The sequence below is a fragment of the Schistocerca serialis genome, chromosome 4 (genome assembly GCF_023864345.2).
Source record: "Schistocerca serialis cubense isolate TAMUIC-IGC-003099 chromosome 4, iqSchSeri2.2, whole genome shotgun sequence".
Classification (NCBI taxonomy): Eukaryota; Metazoa; Arthropoda; class Insecta; order Orthoptera; family Acrididae; genus Schistocerca; species Schistocerca serialis.
In genome coordinates this window covers 551,638,728-551,662,282 of record NC_064641.1, presented here as the reverse complement: position 1 = coordinate 551,662,282, position 23,555 = coordinate 551,638,728, and the positions used below count along the sequence as shown (strand labels likewise).

Sequence of the window (23,555 nt, the reverse complement as noted above, 5' to 3'; positions counted from 1 at the left end):
TTTCCACCGCACCGGTGACGGAGATTTGATGTTTTACCGGATTCCTGATATTCACGGTACACTCGTGAAATGGTCGCACGAGAAAATCCCCATGCCATTCCTACCTCGGAGATGCTGAGTCCTATCGCTCGTGCGACGACTGTAACACCACGTTCAAACTCACTTAAATCTTGATAACCTGCCATTGTAGAGCAGTAACCGATCCAACAACTGCGCCAGACACTTGTGTTTTATAGGCGTCGCCGGGCAGAGCGCCGTTTTCTGCCTGTTTACAAATATCTGTATTAGAATACGCATGCCTGAAGCAGTTTCTTTGGCGCTTCAGTGTAAATGCGTATACTATCTAAGCATGCGAATTGCGCTAATTGTATTTGACCACGAATGGCACCTGTACAATGTGCTCAATACGTTTCAAGGGTGAGTTGTGGTCAGAACGGTGTTCTGTGTAGTTGTGAGTGCGTTATGTCGTAGGCAAGTGAATTCGAATGTAAGCAGATAGTTGGTGCCAGTATGGTGGGTGCTTCAGCCAACAAGATAGTGCAAATGATCGGTGTTTCAAGAGACAGCGTATCGAAGATTTATACGATAATTTTTTTGAAGTGGAAAATCATCATCCGCTAAGACAAAACGCGTACGAAAGTATGTGATGAGTGATAGTGACAGACGGTCATAGAAGAGGAGTGTGTGGCAAATAGGAGGGCAACTGCAAAAGTCACTGCAGAATTGAATGTTGCACTCGAGAAAGCTGTCCGCTCCCGAAGAACACGAAGGTAGGACTATCAGCAGGTAGTTTCAGGGCGAATATGAATTCCAAATGCTCATAAAAGGAAAAATTAGTACTGAAGCCATAAAACCTGGACTAAATTAAAATTAAATTAAATTATTTATTTTATGGCCTTCATTGGACCACTCTAGTCAAAAACACAAAGTTGTAAACAAGTTGTTACACAGGGATACAATTTCGCTCAGCAATAACTTAATATATTTAGGTAATATAATTATTAGAGTCTATTCTTATATGAAAGGTGTTTTGCTCTTCTGTCTGCGCAATATTTCTTCATTCTTTCAGATATTTTCTTTCTTTCTTCATCTGAGACCACTTTTTCTGTACTCCTTTTATTGATTTTCATTTGTAGTTTGGTTTGCGGGTCTTGCAGTATTCTGGTTTTCCCTGTCTTGTTTTTTAGGTCATCTGCTGTAATTTGGAGTTCTTTTATATCTTCCTTAATTTCTGTGATCCATTTAATGTCGCTCTTGCTATTCCACAATTTTTGTATTATTTTTTTACTAATTCTGTTTTCTGGAGTTCTCATCAGATGTCCAAAGAATGAGATGGGTTTCTTCCTAATCGTGCTCATGACTGGTTCTATTTTCTTAATTACTGGTTCATTTGATGCTATTCTCCAATGCCTATTTATTTTATACTGTTTATTTATACATGTCCTAATTATTCTTCTTTCTATTTTTAGTATTCTGTCAATTTCTGCTGTATTAGTTGTTTTGAAGATAGTTTCAGCTGCATACGTTATTTCTCGTTGTGTAACTGTTTTGTAGTGTTTTAATTTTGCATCTACGAGGTGTGTCTAGAAAAAAACCGGACTAGTACTGGTGAAACAATAAAACGAATGCAATAAGGCTGAAAGTCGCGTGGCCTGTCACGTGACTCTCGCTCCGCCTACTGCTCGAGTTTCATCTGCCTCCTGCACTCAGTCTGCCCGTGGTGTCTGTTTTAAGTAGATGACGTTTTGTCTGTGCGTCGGAAAATGTTGAGTGTACAGAAAGAACAGCGTGTTAACATCAAATTTTGTTTCAAACTAGGAAAATCTGCAAGTGAAACGTTTGTAATGTTACAACAAGTGTACGGCGATGATTGTTTATCGCGAACACAAGTGTTTGAGTGGTTTAAACAATTTAAAGATGGCCGCGAAGACACCAGTGATGACACTCGCACTGGCAGACCATTGTCAGCAAAAACTGATGCAAACATTGAAAAAATCGGTAAACTTGTTCGACAAGATCGCCGTTTAACAATCAGAGCAGTGTCTGAGTTAACAGGAGTTGACAAGGAAAGTGTTAGGCAGATTCTTCATGAAAGTTTCAACATGAACAAAGTGTGTTCAAAAATGGTTCCAAAGTGTCTCACAATTGAACAGAAGGAACGCCGAAGAATGATTTGTTTTGACGTCCTGGAAAACATTGAAAGTGATCCCACCTTCTTACAAAATGTTATTACTTGCGATGAATCGTGGTTTTTTACTTACGACCCCGAAACTAAACGCCAATCGATGCACTGGAAAACTCCTGGTTCTCCACGACAAAAAAAAAGCACGAATGTCAAAATCGAAATTCAAGGCAATGATGATTGTTTTTTTGACATCAAAGGGATTGTGCACATTGATTGGGTACCAGAGGGACAAACAGTGAATCAGCATTACTACATTAGCGTCCTGGCTACCCTACGTGAGCGAGTACGGAGAAAACGGAACGATTTGTGGAGAAAAAAGTCATGGATCCTTCACCAAGACAATGCCCCAGCTCACAATGCGATGTCAGTGAAGACGTTTTTGGCAAAACACAACATTCCCATCTTAGATCATCTACCCTACTCACCTGATTTGGCCCCCTGTGACTTTTTTCTTTTCCCTAAAGTCAAGTCAGCTTTGAAAGGAACTAGATTTGAGACAGTTGAAGCAGTAAAAGAAAAAGCGACGGAAGTAATGTATGGACTTACCGAAAATGATCTGCAACATTGCTATGAACAGTGGAAGATTCGTATGGAGCGGTGTAGAGACCGAGGAGGAGAGTACATTGAAGGAGATAACATGAAATTGTAAATAATTGTAAATAAATGTTTTTTCCAGCATCAGTCCGGTTTTTTTCTAGCCGCACCTCGTATAGAGAGGCTTTTTTTGTTTTATATAGTTTTGGGAATGTAATTTGCGTAGTTCAATTTTTTTATTCCATTCTGCCATGATGGCTTCTCATTTAGATTGTATGTTATTATTTCGCCTAAATATTTAAATTTATCAACAATTTTGATTACCCGCTCTCCTATTGTAATTTTGTTTGCAAGTGGTGGATCAGTTAGCATAATCTCCGTTTTTTCAAATGAAATTCTAAGGCCTACTTTCTCTGCTATTTCATGCAGTGATTTCACTTGTTGCCTGGCTTCTTGAACGGTGTTGGCTAGGAGAGCAAGATCATCAGCGAATCCCAAGCAGTTTAAGCTAATATCATCTTTTGCACTTCCACTTCTGGAAGAATTCTGCACTATGAAGAAAAGGAAGAAAGTTTCGGATCTGTCTTGTTGCACATTGTTTCGAACATCTGGCCGAGTTGACGTCCAAAGAGTGAAAGATAGCGGGGGTCCGATGATGATTTGGGCAGCCATATCATAGTATTCCTCGGGTCTCTTGGTTACTTTTCAAGTTCGCATCACCGACAATCATGTGACCATTCTGACGGATCAGGTCCACCTCATAGTAAAAGGTTTGTTCTGCAGCTGTGATGTGTTCCAAGACGACAGGGCCCTTGTTCACACGGCTCACATCGTCCAAGACGTTACGTGAGTGCGAGGATGAATTGTCGCATCTCACAGGCCACCGCAGTCACAAGATCTCATTGTTACTGAGCCTTTGTGGTCTACTTTGGAGAGAAGGGTGTGTATCATCTACTCTATCATCGTTACCTGAACTTGCCACTACTAAGCGGGAAAAATGACATAAGATTCCCTTTAAACCCATACAGGACCTGTATTTATCAATTCCGAGACAAATGGAAGCTGTTTTGAATGTCCATGTTTTTCCTGCACCGCATTAGGCATGGTATTGTGTTGTGTTTCGGTGTTTAGATTTTTCTGTCCATCTCCTGTAGAAAAAAGTATTGTGAGTATGGGTGTAGTTAAAATAAAGGGAGCCACTACCACCTGATGTAAATATCCCTGGATCTTTTCCATCAATTCAGCCAGTACAGTCGAAATGGTCGAACTGCTTTCCAGAATAATTTGGCATCTTACACTAGTGATGTGAGCGCATCGTCGATATATTTCGGGTGCATCCATGCTTGAGGCGTGTGAGGTTTTTGCATGCTTGTGTAAAGGCTTGATCACGCAGGATTGTCGAGCATACAGTTACGTATGTAGATTCTTTCACGTAGTATTGCAGAAAGGTGACGAAGGCAGTAATGTTTTTGAGAAAGACCTCTCACCACCGAGAAACCCTGTGACGAATAACAACATCGGAAGAGCTAAATAAAATTTGAGCATTCACAAACAAGCAAAATGCAGAAAGACCAGCATATAGTAGCAACTCACCCTCAATATAAACAGATGTAACATACTGCGAATACATAGATTACCGTGTGATTATACGACTGCAGAGCAATCACTGGAAGCAGTTACTTCCTTAATACGAGGGCTATTTGGAAAGTAAGGAACGATAGGTCACGAAACGGAAACCACAGTTACAATCAATACTGTATTATTCGCAACAGTTAGCTACAGCTTCCAGCTACTTATCTCCATAGTCGCCGATCCGTCTTAGACGTTCGTCGCAGCGTTGTACCAACTTTCCAATGCCCTCGTTATACAAGGCAGCCGCCAGTGCTTTCCGCCAATTTTCTAGGCTGTCCTACAGTTCGTTGTCTGTGCCAGAATGTTGTCTTCATAGCCAGCGGTTCATGTGAGCAAAGATGAAACTCAAAGGGAGAAAATTACGGGTGTTATTGTTCAAATGTTCAAATGTGTGTGAAATCTTATGGGACTCATCTGCTAAGGTCATCAGTCCCTAAGCTTACACACTACTTAACCTAAATTATCCTAAGGACAAACACACACACCCATGGCCGAGTGAGGACTAGAACCTTCGCTGGGACCAGCCGCACAGTCCATGACTGCAGCGCCTTAGACCGGGCTGTATTGTGGATAATGAAACATTTCCAATTGAAAACGATGCAGGAGCATCTTCATTGCCCCCTGCAGAATGCGGCTGAGAATTGCCTTGAAGAAGAAAACGCACGACAGTTATTTAATGTTGTCTGCATAGCTTCAGGCGAAATTTCTCACCGGGCCCTCGTACTTGGCGGGAGACACTATTGTCCTAGGTATCTTTGTGTGCTACCTGTGTGCTCAGAACTAAAAAAACACCACATAACGTGATCGACGGGCATACTAGAGACACTGCCCAACACACCTGCGCAAAACTTCAGCAGATTTTCACTGTGGTTTCCATTTCGCGACCTATCGTTCCTTACTTTCAGAACAACCGACGTATATATAGGAGTATACGTACGGAGCGATCTGAAGCGGAACGACACCTTAAAATTTATCTCGATTAAGGTAGATGCTAAACTTAGGTTAAATGGAAGAATCTTCAGGAAATGTAGTCGATCAGCAAAAGAAGTAGCCGATAAAACACTCGTTAGACCAACTCTTAAATATTGTTTGTCAGTCTTAATCCGAACAAGATCAGCACGTTTCGCTAAAGATTCTTTCAGTAAGCGCGAAAGCGTCAGCGAGATGCTTAGTGAACTCCAGTCGCAGACGCTGCCACAGAGGCGTTCCGCATCGCGGCAGTCAACCCTTAAAATCACAAGAGTATACGTTCCTAGAAGATTCAACCAGTGTTTTGTTTGCTCCTACGTATATCTAGCGAAAAGGTCACGAAGACAAAATTCAAGAGATTCAATCCCACAAGATGGCTTACCAGCAATTATTCATCCCGCGAACCGTACGCGACTGGAACAAGGAAAGCGGGAAGTGACAATAGTACAAAAAGTACCCTCCCTGTAAGGTGGCTTGCGGAGCGTAACGTTAATATGCAAGTTGTAGTTTTATTATTCTTTATTTATTTACTTAACCTGATCTGATTAGGGCCATCGGACCCTGTATTATATTGGAACCGGATTTCACACATACGGAATCTACGATAGTGGTTTGAAAAGTTCTCGGAATCCTTTGGAGGGATCAGCGCTAGCGCAACGAGTTTGTTCACGTGACATTCACTGGATTGCTGCCTCTAAACACGTGCCACGTCGGAGCTCTTGGACGCGAGCTGTGGCGGTGACGTGGCTCTGCTTTTTTTCCCGAGTGGTGATTTGCGAAGATGGAAAAAATCGAGATTCGAGCGATGATTAAGTACTTCCTAAGAAAGGATATGAAAGCATGGGATATTCATGCTGATTTCCAGAACACACTGGGGGACTCGGCTCCTTCATAGTAAACTGTTTCCAAGTGGAGAAATTAATTTAAATTTGATCGGGAGAGCTTAGATGATGATCTGCGCAGTGGTCGGCAAAGATGTGTCACTACTCCAGAAATCATTGCAAAAGTGCACAAAATGGTCATGGAGGATCGCCGATTGAAAGAGCGTGAAATTGCTCACACTTGCCAGATGTCATCAGAAAGGATAGATCACACTTCAACTTAGGAATTAGAAATAAAAAATTATCTGTAAGATGGGTGCCGCAGCACATGTGCCGTCGCCATGGCAAAATTACACGAACTACGGTATGAATTGTTGCCACACCCGCCTTAGTCGCCTGATACGGCTACTTCAGACTTCCATCTCTTCCCAAAACAGAAAATTTTTCTTGGTGGACGTAGATTCACTTCAAACGAAGAACTGAAAGCCGGAATTGACAACCATTTTGCAAGTCTGGAGGAAATTCCTTTCGAGATGGGATCAAGGCTCTGGAACATCGTTGGACCAAGTACGTTAATCCACAAGAAGACTACATTGAAAAATAAAAGATTTTCAGTGATGTAAGTACTTTTTTTCTATTCCGTTCCGAGAACTTCTCGAAACATCCTCGTATTACATCATAGTTACCCAAGAAAATTACAATTTTGAAATGACAGTTAGTGTTAAAATGATTTGAATGGGTGAAGAGGTGGTGTGAGTGATCTATACTGACTATGAACTAATAACGTTACTACTGGAATTACTTGTACTACTGCGGCTTGAGTCGCTGATAGTGATGATAAAAATAATAATAATAATAGTTTGTGATTTTAATAACAGTAACGATAGTGGCAGATAAAAGACTAATTTGTAGGTCTACAAAATGGATGTTTTCTGACATAGTGAATTCTTTGAAAAGGGAATTTAAGGAGACTACATCGGCAGGTTGGTTGTTGGTTGTTTTTGGGGAAGGAGACCAGACAGCGTGGTCATCGGTCTCATCGGATTAGGGAAGGATGGGGAAGGAAGTCGGCCGTGCCCTTTCAGAGGAACCATCCCGGCATTTGCCTGGAGTGATTTAGGGAAATCACGGAAAACCTAAATCAGGATGGCCGGACGCGGGATTGAACCGTCGTCCTCCCGAATGCGAGTCCAGTGTACATCGGCAGGAACTCTGGGAATTGAGGAAGACTGGATTGGAAACAGGAATGAACAGGGCTAACGAATGCGTTAAGGGACATGTTAATCTTATTCTTGCTTTAGTAGATATGTCAGTAACAGTCTTCTGAAGCTGTAGATAGTATTTAGTTCTCTTATATAGTTTGGGAGGTTGTTCCAGAATCAACTCCCTGTTACTGAGAAGGACTTTGTGAAGGCGGCTGAATGACGGAGTGGGACAAAAAGTGTTTTGTCCTGGTGGGAATGTGTGTTTCTGCCGTTTTATTGAGACAAGACCGTTAAGATCGGGGAGAGATATCAGAGCAGTGTTCATTGATAAGACCATAGAGACGACAGAGGTATGGAAATCTCTGCGCTTGTCTGTACGCAGGTAGGATACCTGTGTATATGATGATAACATGTGACAAAAATCTCGAACAACACAGATATAACAAACCAAGGCGATCATAGCCCTTTTCATGCTCCGAGCTTTCCTGAAAAAGGCCTTGTATGATAGCCTTGCTGTATCCAATAATTGGACGCGTAAGTGTTTGTACAAGTTCCTTTTCGAGGACAAGAGGGAAGAGCTTTTTATATTTTGTTATGGGATGGAGAGATGCTGATGCCTTCTTGCGCATCGCGGTTACGTGTTCAGTCAAATTTAGATTTTACTCCTAGACTCTTTATTGAAGGGGAGCAGTTCACATTTGTCCCATTTAGGGTTAAAGAAGGTACAGATTATCGATATTTCTGGCTAATAAGCTTAGAATACCCAACTAGTACCACTTTCGTTTTGGATGAGTTGAGCTTTAACCCCATATCCTGCGTCCATTTTGATACGGCAAACGCAGGTCAGTACTGAGATCCTCGATAGCTGTCTTCAGGTTTATAGGTTTTGCACTTAGATACAACTGGACGTCGTCAGCGTATATGTGGTATTTGCGATAGGACAAGATGGACGACACACCATCTGCTTAATACCGAAGCCTAGGTATCGCCTTATTCTACCTGCCTTCATCATGACTTTATGGTGCCAAGGATGACGCATTGCTGCTGAGACGTCTGGTCTGCACTTGGCAAGAAAGTAAGGCTACCAAATTTGGGAAGTAAAATGTCACAGTCGAAGATGTGAATGCCTTTGCTGAAGTCTTCTAAGAAGCACATGACACTCAGATTTTATTGTAGCAGAAAGAGGCGCATGTCACTTTCAGTTTGTAAGTTAAAATGGTCGTTACCGGAAACGAACAGTGCCGTTTGTATAGGGTTTCATATTGTCGTTAATTTCATAATCGCTGTTGGAATTATCTTTAAATCGCCTTTTGCGGGAGCTAGCCCAATTGGAAAGGACCAATTAGTTGCCCAGGGAGCGCCGGCAGTGATCAAGGCACATGAAGATGCATTCGAAGGCGAAAAAAGTAACTGCTCACGTGGAGGTCTCTCGCTTACTCATGGCGACTGAGACCAAATGTTTCTAAAACCGAGATAAGTCTGTTCCACCTCTCTAATCGCCTTTCATCAGCAAAGATCAGTCCACAGTTCGGCCCTCTTGGCACAGACAGATACAACGAAAGCCCAAAATACCTGGGAGTCACTATGGACTGAACTTTAACATACAAAAAACACCTTTCCATCTTGACCAAGATGAAACAGACACGAGTGAACCTTGTGAGAAAGCTGGCAGGCAGTACATGGGGAACAGCCACATCAGTCCTCCGAGGAGTATCCCCTGCACTGGTATACTCTGCAGCAGAATACTGTGCACCAGTTTGGCTCCGAAGCGCCCACGTAGTGAAAGTAGACGTCCAACTGAACTCAGTTATGAGAGTACTTAGTGGTACAGTCCGGTCTACACCTACTTGCTGGCTACCAGTGCTTTCAAACATCTGTCCACCAGACCTCCATCGAAAGGCTGCTCTTTACAGCCTCTGTCAGCAAGTTTCTGAAAATAACTCGATCCCTCTTCATGACGATTTGCTATCACTGCCCAGGAAACGCCTCAAATCTAGAAGAATAGCATATGAAATGGGAGTCCAAATGCTATCCACAGGATTCGACCAGGACACAGAGTGGAAACGCGAGTGGCAAGCTACAAGAACCCGAAACCACGAACTTGTAGACAATCCAACAGTTCCAGTTCCAGGCTTCCACCAAACAAGGGAGGTGTGGGTGCAGTTAAACAGATATCGGACTGAAGAGGGTAGGTGCAAATACAGCATGCACAAGTGGGGCTTGTCAAGTGACAGTGTGTGTTACTGTGGTGACACCCAAAGAATGAGCCACATTGTGAATGAATGTCCAATCAGACGCTTCCCTGGTGGCATTGACAAGCTTCATCAAGCATCCCACGAGGCACTCCGCTGGATCGAGTTCATCAACATCCGAGTGTACTCTGAGCCGTTTTAAAACTTGTGAACTGTATGTAATTATTATTGTTATCATCGTATGCATCAATTACCGTAATACACATTTAGCAAAACAAAGAAATACACAGGGTGTTACAAAAAGGTACGCCCAAACTTTCAGGAAACATTCCTCACACACAAATAAAGAAAAGATGTTATGTGGACATGTGTCCGGAAACGCTTAATTTCCATGTTAGAGCTCATTTTAGTTTCGTCAGTATGTACTGCACTTCCTCGATTCACCGCCAGTTGGCCCAATTGAAGGAAGGTAATGTTGACTTCGGTGCTTGTGTTGACATGCGACTCATTGCTCTACAAGTGCTAGCATCAAGCACATCAGTGCGTAGCATCAACAGGTTAGTGTTCATCACGAACGTGGTTTTGCAGTCAGTGCAATGTTTACAAATGCGGGGTTGACAGATGCCCATTTGATGTATGGATTAGCACGGGGCAATAGCCGTGGCGCGGTACGTTTGTATCGAGACAGATTTCCAGAACGAAGGTGTTCCGACAGGAAGACGTTCGAAGCAATTGATCGGCGTCTTAGGGAGCACGGAACATTCCAGCCTATGACTCGCGACTGCGGAAGACCTAGAACGACGAGGACACCTGCAATGGACGAGGCAATTCTTCGTGCAGTTGACGATAACCCTAATGTCAGCGTCAGAGAAGTTACTGCTGTACAAGGTAACGTTGACCACGTAACTGTATGGAGAGTGCTACGGGAGAACCAGTTGTTTCCGTACCATGTACAGCGTGTGTAGGCACTATCAGCAGCTGATTGGCCTTCACGGGTACATTTCTGCGAATGGTTCATCCAACAATGTGTCAATCCTCATTTCAGTGCAAATGTTCTCTTTACGGATGAGGCTTCATTCCAACGTGATCAAATTGTAAATTTTCACAATCAGCATGTGTGGGCTGACGAGAATCCGCACGCAATTGTGCAATCACGTCATCAACACAGATTTTCTGTGAACGTTTGGGCAGGCATTGTTGGTGATGTCTTGATTGGGCCCCATGTTCTTTCACCTATTCTCAATGGAGCACGGTATAGTCTGTCGGTAAACTGAAGAGTGAGCGCGCGAGTCCCCACTCTGCCTACCCTGCTACGTCACACGGCGCTTCTACAGGCTGTTCCACAACGTAGTACAGTCTTTGCCGCGATGCACGCTTTAAATCTGTGATGATGCCGTGTACAGATACGTCCCGTCTGCGTTTATTTTTAGACAAATGCGTTAAGATTATAAGGAAAACAAAACATTATAGAGTAAATAATATTAACGTAAGAACGGAAGTCAGGATTCTACTACAAACATAGAACCGAATGCCTATTCATATGAATGTATGTTCCTCTATTCGTAAGACGAACCAGATATAGTGCATCAGTCTGTAGAATTTAAGGCTTGTTCTTACTTTGTGTTTCTACTAAAAGGTAGAAGTTTTCTTTGAAGGGCTGCCTTAAAACTTAACAATTCTTGCAACACGAAGAGTGCTTAAAAAGTAACCAGAAATTTATAATTACGTGTGTTGTATTAGTTCGATTCGCACTGCTTTTTTTGTCATTGTCTTCGTAAACATGTCTGAAAAGTATTTCCAGGTAAATCCGATTTCACGGAATGTCTTGTGTAAAACATCTTTCTGCAACGAAAATGTATTTTTTGTTTCACGCCAGTGAGTAATTTCCGTAATGTGGGCATTATTTTTCGGTTGATGTAAAAGTCCTCCATCGTTTGTCGAATGACCGATTTTGTGAAACTGTCTATAACAATGGGTTTCCTCCATAAATTATCAGCTTTCCTTCGCGGCGATTCCAGTAAACCAAGCGCCTTGTTTTCGCGTACCTTCCTTATGCGTCCTATTTTGGCGAGGCTGACGTTTGCATAAACTGCAGCCCTTTGATTGGGACTGGTAATATTAGCCAACCGTTCTTTTTGTGTAGCCACCTTTAAACACAAGCTGTAATAACGTTAGAGACGATCGAACTCTCGTTCTGCGCAAGTATCTTCTTCGTATTCTGCACATTTTCTTGCAAAGGCAGGGCGATTATCCGTCACTTCCGGATACTAAAGTATATCAGTGAGTACACAGAGTCAGCTGACTGAAATTGGCAACTAAGATCCCACGAACAGAAACGACGTATATGACTGCACGCCGAAGTAGACTGCTAGATAGGTAACGGGCAACTGATTTTGGGTTGCACTGTAGGCCAGTGGCAGGTTTCTTCCGGGAAAGGCCACTTCCCCCACCAAAAGAGCTGCTCGCTCTTGAGTTTACAGACAGACTATATCATGATTTCATACGGGATACTCTACCTGTGCTGCTAGAACATGTGCCTTTACAAGTACGACACAACATGTGGTTTGATGCACGATGGAGCTCCTGCACATTTCAGTCGAAGTGTTCGTACGCTTCTCTACAGCAGATTCGGTGACGGATGGCTTGGTAGAGGCGGACCAATACCATGGCCTCGACGCTCTCCTGACCTCAACCCTCTTGACTTTCATTTATGGGGCATTTGAAAGCTCTTGTCTACGCAACCCCGTTACCAAATGTAGAGACTCTTCGTGCTCGCATTGTGGACGGCTGTGATACAAAACGCCATTCTCCAGGGCTGCATCAGCGCATCAGGGATTCCATGCGACGGAGGGTGGATGCATGTATCCTCGCTAACGGAGGACATTTTGAACATTTCCTGTAACAAAGTGTTTGACGTCACGCTGATACGTTCTGTTGCTGTGTGTTTCCTTTCCATGATTAATGTGATTTGAAGAGAAGTAATAAAATGAGCTCTAACATGGAAAGTAAGCGTTTCCGGACACATGTCCACATAACATATTTTCTTTCTTTGTGTGTGATGAATGTTTCCTGAAAGTTTGGGCGTACCTTTTTGTAACACCCTGTGTATTTCTTTGTTTTGCTAAATGTGTATTACGGTAATTGATGCATACGATGATAATAATAATAATAACAGGAATCGAACGCGGGACTTCCAAACGCAAAGATACATGGCCAACACGTGCGCTCCAGGGAAACACTGGAGCCGTAACATCGACGTGAGATGCTTCCTTGCCTCGAGATGCATCACGTTAGCTGCGAGGTGGAGGCATTTGGACGGCCGGTGGAAACCGCAGGTTCGGCCGACTGCTGAATTGAAAAGAGGTTACTGTAGCCTGGGATGGAGAGGGCATGAAAGCGGATAGAAAGAGAAAGGGGGCGAGTTGTAAGAGGCCGTGTCGGCGGCCGCCTCGCCCCGCTTCGGACTGAATCCGCTGGCCGGCGGCCGCTCACTCGCAGCCCCGTATCGAGGGGCTTTTAAAACATTTAGTGGCCTTCTGGGAAATCACAGGACGACCAGCAGCCAGCCTCGAGACAAAAAAGCGCGCGCCGGGCGGAGAGGGTAGCGGGCCAGGGGTACGCAGGGTGGGCGGCGGAGGGGGAGGTGGAGGCAACGGCGGTAGGGGGAAGGAACCGGCGCTGACGCCCGCCGACGCCGCTCGGACGCCGGAAACAAGGTTTGCAGTGGCGGCGCGCGGCAATAAACCCGATTAATGGGTTTACCTTGGAGAAATTACCGTCCGGGGCGACGGACGGCTGCCTCCTCGAGACGCCCGCCGGGGGCCGAGTCAGCGGCATAAAAAGGGCCGCGGGGAGCGAAGGGCGGGGGCGAGGGGCGCGGTTCCAATCCGGGCGGCGCCGCTTTACGAGCCAGCCAATCCACCTGCCGGCTCTGGCCGGAACTCGCCTCGCCGCCGTGGCAGACGTCGCACGCCGACTGCCCTTCTCTACTGTCTAGCTCTCTCCCTCTCTCCGCTGTTAAAGAAAGTAGTCCTAAAACTTCTCTGGCTTTATGCAGAGTAGTTTGGGAGACGGGGGCGTCAATAGCATTAGAGAAAAGTCGTCTGTCTGAGACATACCGGATGAGTCGAAAACCTACCAACTAACTGATATCTGGAATCAGGCAGTTTATTTCTTCCAGCCTCTAGGCCCCACTCATAGACATAGGCCTCTTCCAAAGACTTCCACATCGATCTTTGTTGAAAGGTCAGGATGCAGCTTTTTCATGCATGTCGCACTTCGTCTTTCCATCTAGCACGAGCACGTCTGACACTTCCCTTTGACTCCCTGAGACGCCACTGCAATCGAGTTGTTCTTTGTCACTTATCTACATCTACATATATACTCCGCAAGCCACAGTATAGTGCGTGGTAGAGGGTGTCTTGTACCACTGCTAGTCCATCCGCAAACAGAGAGAGGAAGAAACGACTGTCTATATGACGCCGTACGAGCCTTAATCTCTCCAATCTTATCCGCATGGTCCTTACGCGAAATGGACGTTGGCAGCAGTAGAATAGTTCTGCAGTTAGCCCCAAATGCAGGTTCTCTAAATTTTCTCAACATTGCTCCTCGAAAAGAATGTCATTGTCCCTCCAGTGATTCCCATTTGAGTGCCCGAAGTATCTCCGTAATACTTGCTCTTTGTTGGAACCTACCGGTAACGAAACTAGCAGACCGCCTCTGAATTCCTTCGGCGTCTTCCTTTAATCCGATATGGCGCGGATCCCAAACACTCTAACAGTACTCAACAATAGGTCGCACTGATGTACTATATGCGGTCTTCTTTACAGATGAACCACACTTCTCTAAAATTCTCCCAATAAACTGAAGTCGACCATTCGCTTTCCTTACTACAACCTTAAATGCTCACTACATTTCATATTACTTTCCAACATTGTGCCTAGGTATTTAATCGTCGTGACCGTGTCAAGCACTGCACTACTAATACTGTACTTGAACATTATTGGTCTATTTTTGCTACTCATCTGCATTAACTTATAGTTTTCTACATTTAGAGCTAGGTGCCATTCATTGCACCAACTAGAAATTTTGTCTAAGTCATTCTGTATCGTCCTACAGCCGCTCAACGACGACACTTTTCCATACACCACAGCTTCATTAGCGAACAGACGCAGACTGCTGCCTACCCTGTCCGTCAGATGGTTTATGTATATAGTAAATAACAACGGTCTCAGTGCACTTCCCTGGGACTCTCCTGACATAGCTTGGTCTCTGGTGAACTCCTGGCCAAAGCCACTTCAGTATTGCTATCCGCTCGACAGTGTCATAGACCCTTCTCCTTATCTCTTCGTCCTTGGTCCTGTCTCTCAGATTCACTGCAAGAAAGGTTTTCTCCATCGCCCTGTGATAGACCAGGAGATGTTTTACGCTGTTCGTTGTCAGTGTCACTGTTTCGGGTCCCTATGTTGTAACCTGCAGGATGTATGTGTCATAAATCTTGCTCTTTAAAGTTACAAGGATAGTGGGCTTGCAAAGCTTGTCACCAGGCTTCCCGAATGCCATGCAGGTGAGGGCCTTTCTCCAGGTTATCCTGAGACGCTCTGTAATCGAATCCAGACGTTGCTTTGCTTCCCTCGCGCAATGTATCGCGTGCCGCTAGGTGGTGGCCAATAAGCGCCCATAGTATGGTGGACGAGGTACAGACAGCCTGGAATGAGTGCAGTTTTGGACGGGGAAACGAGTGTCCTGTTCTCCGATCGATCGTTGGCTTATTATCGAGTAGTAGGTGGTTTGGCGAGGAAGTGTAGCAATCGAGATCGATCAATCTGTGTGGATTCATATGTAACGACAGCTGTGTTGGCATGTGTCGTCTGGAAGCAAAATAGCGGCAGTGTACTCTTCTCAGCGTGAAGTGTTATTTATCCGTCTCGCTTGTATTGGGATACGACGTCCCGTATGAAGTAAGCCCCGTGTTGCATCCAGCTCAACCAGCCATTGTAACCGCGAAGGCGGTGTCATCGCCTGGCTCGCTAAATGTGGTGCACTGTAGATGCTAAGGAGATTTAGTTGTACTGTTACGGCTAATTTTTGATTTCTTAAAAGTAAATTAATAGTTGAGTGGTTTTTGTGGCACCACTTAGTAGATGCCATGTGATATAATTTAAAACTTTGTGTTATAGAAATGAAAAAAATGGCTCTGAGCACTATGGGACTCAACTGCGGTGGTCATAAGTCCCCTAGAACTTAGAACTACTTAAACCTAACTAACCTAAGGACAGCACACAACACCCAGCCATCACGAGGATAGAAATGAAAGTTTCTTGTTGTGCACAAGATATTCTTTAATCAGCGACTGCCAAAATTAGTTGATTTATTTGTTCATTCGAGTTCCCGAGCTCGGGCAGGCTTTAATCCTTGATTGTATGGGAGCTTTAAAATAATTATGTTTTAGTTGATATACATGTATGTTCGTTTCGTGTTTTAGAAGTCACCTCCAAATGGTTCAAATGGCTCTGAGCACTATGGGACTTAACTGCTGAGGTCATCAGTCCCCTAGAACTTAGAACTACTTAAACCTAACTAACCTAAGGACATCACACACATCCATGCCCGAGGCAGGATTCGAACCTGCGACCGTAGCGGTCGCGCGGCTCCAAACTGTAGCGCCTAGAACCGCTCAGCCACTCCGGCCGGCCAGAAGTCACCTCCATCAGACTGTAATCACATTGTTCATGTTATTACAGGCGGCCGCTGGCGGTAAAATATGGCGTCTACGGCCGTTTAGTGGCCATCTCTGGTAATACACGGTTGAAAAATCTTGTAATTAATGCTGTTTATAGTAACAGCTATTTAGGTAATGTAATGCCTTCATATTATAATATTGTGAATTTAAAATTTTATTGCTACTGGGCTATATTTCTAGCACTCTCAAGATTGAGCATAACTTGTTCTTCCTCTTGTGTTTATGATTACACTTATTCTGCGTTTTAGTTGTTTGAAGTCTAATGTTAAATTGATGGAGGTACATCAAGGGAGTGTTAACTTTTTATTGTTTAGCGGAGGGTCTGTTCAGTCTCTGCTGTCTAGTTAATTTTCCACGATGAATCTTATAAATAGATGCATTTACTCTTTAATATTAGGTCGTGCTTGAAAGCAATGGCTCTGAATTTGTTATTGTTTGCAATATTGGTGGCAGTATTAAATGTCACGCATGTTACTAGGTCGTCATTCCCGCTTCGCTGATGCAAGCCGCAGCCCGCTGCCACTAAGCCTTCGAAATTGTAGAGTGTAACGTGGCGGTGTCTAACGTAACTACGCCGGTGCGTGACAGAACTTCAGAAAGTTGAAAGCACGAATTCGAAGAGTTCGTCGACACGTGAAGCACTTTCTCCTTCAGCATGTCAGTGCCAAACCACACACGAGTGCTGCGACATCTGGAAAAGTTCGACGCGTTGGGTTCACTGTCATCTATCATCCTCCATATATTCCTGACTTGCCCGATCTGATTTTTATCTAGTTGCAAAACTTTAAAGAAAACTTCCAGTACTTCACTTTGAAACAGATGAAACGGTGCAAGCAGAGATTATGTTGTGGCTTCATCAACAATTTCAAACATTCCACGGTGACGGTGTTTACAAATTTGTCTCTCGTTGGGAGAAATGTATTCGTCGGCGGGATAGCTGTTGCGAAATAAATAGATAGACGTGAAGAATAAAGATGTAAAATGTCTATATAGTTTGTTTTATTTAAAGAGTTTTAAGAGTATTCACACAGAAAATTCGGAGGCATTACTTTTCAGCACGCCCTCGAATTTTGACTCGTTCCAGAACAATTTTTCGCTCTGCTACGGTAACTGCCGTCGAAGGATATCAAAGCAACGCGATAGTTGAAAAGTTAGTGAGGCAGCCTTGTAGCCTATCCCGCAAGTTATTCAATCTGTACGCTGAGAAAGCTGTTAAGGAAGCCAAGCAAATGTTAAGAAAGGAAATTAAAAATGGTCGAAGAGAAATAAAAACTTTTGAGGCTTACCGAAGGTGCTGTAATTGTGTCAGAGACAGCAAAGGAGTTGGAAGGCCATTCGAACTTAATGGGTAATGTTTTGAAATGATGTATTAGTAACAGGATGCAGTTCAATTAAATCAGACGATGTTGAGGTAATGAGATTAGGAAGGAAAGAAACGAAAGTAGTTGACGAGTTTTGTTACTTGGACAGCAAAATACGAGTATTTGACAACAGGTGAAAAAGAACTACATGACAAGTATATTGACAATTGCTAGAGAAGCTTTCCTAAAAAAAGGAAGTATTTGTTTATATAAATTTAAATGTTACGTAAACTTTTCTGACCGTACTCGCGTGAAGTGTAACGATCTAGGGAAGTCAAAGGTGGTCGATAAACAGTTTAGAGAAGAAGAAAACAGTAGCTTCTGAAATGCTGTGAGGCCGCGATACAACGTGGTGGAAGAGGGAGGGAGGTGATTGCGGCATGGGCGTCTTGATTACCATCCTCCTAAAAGTGTTTCAGTAGAAACTATTTTATTTTTTATTTTCTCCGTCCAGTATTGACTAGCACTCCCCCTATAACTTCTGTAGAGTATCAGTTTGAAAAGTGTCCCGATGTACGTGTGAAGATGGACTACAGTACTGTCTACCGCCACCAGAAGGTGTTTATGCTTCATAAATATGGCGCATTGCAGCAGAACTTGTTCCGGCTAGCGAGTGCACTGGTGGACATAGATGAGAAAACGTGGGAACAGACAAGCTTACGTAACGGTGAACATTCGGGTTTCTCTGAAGGGAAGGAGTGACTACCTCAAGCAACTACAAGCGGTTACTAGTCACGTGTGGGGAAACAGCGCCAAGATGCAGATCCGTGTTCCGTTGGGTATTACACAGCAGAGATGGTAGGACTGTGCAGAAAAAAGCAAATGCACTGTACCTCCGGCAGCTGCATGCAAACCAAACAATGCCCACCGTGTCAATGACTCGATAATGGGGCACGGAAGAATCACTTTTGATGAACTAGAGAAGGCGTCAGGGGTACAAAGGATAATACACCACACCATCATCCATGAGGATCGATGATGAAGAAGGTGTGTATACAATGCCTTCCCCATTCCCTCATACTGCACAGAAACAGAAGTGCGTGGAGAAATATGCGAACAGTTTGTGCAGCAGTACAGTGGAGATCCAGCAGAATTCTTTGAGTGTCTGAACACCGCCGACTAGTCTTGGATTTTCCACAAAACTCCAGAAAAAAAAGTTAAAACGCCAGTCAATGGAGCGGAAGCATACTGGGAGCCCTCGTCCCAGAAAATTGCGGCCGGGAATATTTACAAATGGCGATTGTGTTCTGGGGGGACGAAGGGATGCTGCTACTGGACTGGCTCCCTCCCAATGTGACACTCAACAGTGATCGATACTGCAGTTCACTACTCCAACTCCGTCGATGCATTCAACAAAGGTGCTACGGAAAATAGGCCAACACGTTTCTACGCGAACACGATAATGCACGGCCACATGTCAGCCGCCAAAACATTGCCACGGTGTGTGAACTAGGGTTTACTGTACTGTTACATCCCCTAAATTCACCGGGTCGGGCTCCTAGCGATGGTTCAAATGGTTCAAATGGCTCTGAGCACTATGGGACTCAACTGCTGAGGTCATTAGTCCCCTAGAACTTAGAACTAACTAAACCTAACTAACCTAAGGACATCACAAACATCCATGCCCGAGGCAGGATTCGAACCTGCGACCGTAGCGGTCTTGAGGTTCCAGGCTGCAGCGCCTTTAACCGCACGGCCACTTCGGCCGGCGGCTCCTAGCGACTATGCCCAACTCGACGCAGTGAAAAAGATCATGTGGGGTAAGTAGTTCACCACCAGTGACGAACCTTATGCATTTGTCAACCAGTGACGCCGAGATACACGCGAAGAATTGTTTGCTACGCAAATACAGAAGCTGCCAGAACGAAGCCAAAAGTGCACAGACATTGGCGACGAATACCTGTAAATAATCTGCATTCGTTTGTTCAGTAAACGATTCCTGTGTTTGCTACGCAAATACAGAAGCTGCCAGAACGAAGCCAAAAGTGCACAGACATTGGCGACGAATACCTGTAAATAATCTGCATTCGCTTGTTCAGTAAACGATTCCTGAAAAAAAAATGTAGTGCCAGCCTCTCCTTATTGCCCAAGTACACATAACAAATTCCACATTTAACAGCTTACTTTCGGAGAAAAAAGTAAATGAAAACCACGAGTCTAGAGAATGGCAAGGAATTCTACAAGTATAAATGACAAGGTGAACTTAACAAAATACACTTTTCAGTTGCTTGGGTGAGGGCCTGCCCACGTGGAGGGGACTACGAGCTCACCAGTGTCAGTCCACTCAGGTAAAGAAGCACATTCACAAGCTGACTACTTGCTGTCAACAGCAAATCCGACACTATTCCTGAGTTCACAGGTAGAACCAGGAAAACAACAGTAAGCTCAGTAAGAGAAGACATAAAGCGAAAGACACTGTTGTTAACACTTGAACCATCTTCCTGACACAAGGCGGACATGACTGAAAGAAATAGCATCCCACTCATTCACACACTCGTACAGCCTTAGTTTACAGATTTTTGTTCACAATCGTCGTGCTTAGTGTCTGGACACGAAGGTTACGCACGGACAGTTACTAATAGCTAATGGAACAGTCTGTAACGTACAATTAGTATTGCAACTGTGAGAATGCGTAGCTGAATTACTTTCAAGACACGAAGATGGTCTGATCTTGGACCGAAATCGATAGTCATTACAACAGTGTATTTTACAATGCAGGGTGTAATTTTTCTGAAAGCTGTTCAACACCGCCTACACAAAATATTCCCAATGTACTGTACACAGACGCCAACAAATTATTGTTATTATGCTAGCTGTAAACGGCCCCGTGTTGCTGTGGATGAGTCTAGCAAACACGGCATGTTTCACAATTGCTAAATATGTGTAGAAATTCGGTATATGTCGTAATATCCCACTCCCCCTTCTCCCTGTCCATCTCCTCCTTCCCCTGTCTCTGTCCACCCCCTCCTCCATCCTCGCTTCGTCCATCTCCTCTCCACTCCTCCCCTCTCCACACAGCCCCTCTCTCTCTCTCCTGAATGCAACTTTCTGTCGAAATTTCAAGTCAATCAATGAAAAACTTCCGAAAATTTAAGATTTTGAACAAACAGACATTTTTTATTTATATAGAAATTCTATAGAAATTAAACAATTTGTTATTATTATATTAAGGCACATAATATGTTTTATTGTTATTGAAATTAAAACTCATACAGTCATTGTTGGCTGATTAAAACCGGGAGTGACGGCAATTTGTTGAATTTTGGGTGACGAGACAGAGACAGTGCTCCCCACTCCAGCCCCTGGACTGAACCCTAGATCTGTGCCAGATATGATGCTACAGAAGAATGCTGAAAATGCAGATGTTCAGCAATCTGAGGACACTAAAATGCTCTTGGTAGAGATCCAAGCAGAGTTCGAAATTTCGAGTTTCTTGAGAAAGTAGACGTAGAAAGGAAAATTAGATTTAATGAGTCATCGACGACGATGTTATTTCGGACGGAGTGTCGGAGTGACGGAGTACAAGCTCAAACTGATAAAGAAGTGAGGAAAAGTCAGTTCCGTCTTTTCCGAGGAAACGTTTCAGCTGAACAAATAGACGAGGAAAATTGCGCGACCGAATCATCAAAAAAGTTTTTCTTTCATTGAAAATGACCACGAAAACCTGCAGACTAATTTAAGGAGTGTGCTCTACCGACATTTCATCACCGAGAACACTATGACGTAGCACGTCTAGCAGGAATTAATGAAGTATTATTTGACATGTTTCACGGCAAAGAGGAGGAGAAGATATGTATTTGAAACAAGATGGCGCCCTGCCACATTGGAGAAGAAATTTTTCCTGGTAGATGGATACGTCGAGCATCGGTTGTGAGTTGTGTCACATGCACAGGCAATCCCACTTGCCAGAGCTCGTGGCGTGAGCGCTCCTAGTGTCGAACTACGTCGCGAACACTTTCATTACGTTACGAGAATCTAGAAGTGGAATACAATAGTTACTGAAAACCTACCTGATGAGACAGGACCACAATCTGGACGTCTGCTAAATGATATCAAAGACTTACGTCGTTCGTGTCAGTTTTTACGATGGTGAAAACACAGGCGTTAGACGTCTTAATGCCTTGCACTCATGTAATTTTCCAATGCTGAGAACATCTTTTTCCGAGTAGAGATAATATCGAAAGGTCTTTCCAGAAAATAGCTGCAGCTTCATAACTTACGTTGTTCCACGACACAAATGCTTCCTTAAAAAAATTATTTCAGTGTGCCCGTAATACTCTCTTTGCGCTGTTGACCAGATAGGTAGAAAATGCTGCGTAGTAACACTTACCTATGGTTGCACTGCTGGCAGGCGAAGCACTCGAGGTGGTAGACGTTGTTTCGCGCACGCATCACCATCTCGAAGGCGGGGATCACCTTGGAGCACGCCGCGCAATAGCCAGTGCTGCCGAAAAGCCTGCAGACACCAGCGATTTATAGTTTTCAAAGTGAAGTAATTAAGCTGTAAACATATTGCGACTCAATATACACTGAGATGACAAAAGTCACGGGATAGAGATATGCACGTATACAAATGGCAGCAGGATCGTGTACACAAGGTACACAAAGGGCAGCGCATTGGCGGCGCTGTCATTTGTACTCAGGTGATTCATGTGAAAAGGTTTGCGACGGGATTAATGGTCGCACCATGGGAATTAACAGAATTTCTACATCTACATCTACATTTATGCTCCGCAAGCCACCCAACGGTGTGTGACGGAGGGCACTTTACGTGCCACTGTCGTTACCTCCCTTTCCTGTTCCAGTCGCGTATTGTTTGCGGGAAGAACGACTGCCGGAAAGCCTCCGTGCGCACTCGAATCTCTCTAATTATACATTCGTGATCTCCTCCGGAGGTATAAGTAGGGGGAAGCAATATATTCGATACCTCATCCAGAACCGCACCCTCTCGAAACCTGGACAGCAAGCTACACCGCGATGCAGAGCGCCTCTTTTGCAGAATCTGCCACTTGCGTTTGTTAAACATCTCCGTAACGCTATCACGCTTACCAAATAACACTGTGACGAAACACGCCGCTCTTCTTTGGATCTTCTCTATCTCCTCTGTCAACCCAAACTGGTACGGATCCCACACTGATGAGCAATAATCAAGTATAGGTCGAACGAGTGTTTTGTAAGCCACCTCCTTTGTTGATGGACTACATTTTCTAAGGACTCTCCCAATGAATCTTAACCTGGCAACCGCCTTACCAACAATTGGTTCAAATGGATCTGAGCACTATGGGACTCAACTGCTGAGGTCATTAGTCCCCTAGAACTTAGAACTAGTTAAACCTAACTAACCTAAGGACATCACAAACATCCATGCCCGAGGCAGGATTCGAACCTGCGACCGTAGCGGTCTTGCGGTTCCAGACTGCAGCGCCTTTAACCGCACGGCCACTTCGGCCGGCACGTACCAACAATTAATTTTATATGATCATTCCTCTTCAAATCGTTCCGTACGCATACTCCCAGATATTTTACAGAAGTAACTGCTACCAGTGTTTGTTCCACTATTATATAAGCATACAACAAAGAATCCATCTTTTATGTATTCGCAGTACATTATATTTGTCTATGTTAAGTGTCAGTTGCCACTCCCTGCACCAAGTCCACATCCGCTGCAGATCTTCCTGCAATGCGCTGCAATTTTCTAATGTTGCAACTTCTCTGTATGCTACAGCATCATCCGCGAAAAGCCGCATGGAACTTCCGACACTGTCTACTAGGTCATTTTATATATTGTGAAAAGCAATGGTCCCATAACACTCTCCTGTGGCACGCCAGAGGTTACTTTAACGTCTGTAGACGTCTCTCCATTGAGAACAACATGGTGTGTTCTGTTTGCTAAAAACTCTTCAATCGAGCCACA

The 23,555-nt window shown here is 44.1% G+C and overlaps 1 protein-coding gene across 1 annotated transcript in view; it reads right to left on the bottom strand.

The window, feature by feature from the left end:
* Positions 1-23,555, bottom strand: part of LOC126475279 (LIM domain only protein 3-like) — a 343,614-nt gene that overhangs the window by 59,941 nt on the left and 260,118 nt on the right. Inside the window, exon 4 of the mRNA XM_050103035.1 lies at positions 21,972-22,097. Within this exon, the coding sequence (XP_049958992.1) occupies positions 21,972-22,097 (126 nt within the window). The remainder of the gene's footprint in view (positions 1-21,971; positions 22,098-23,555) is intronic.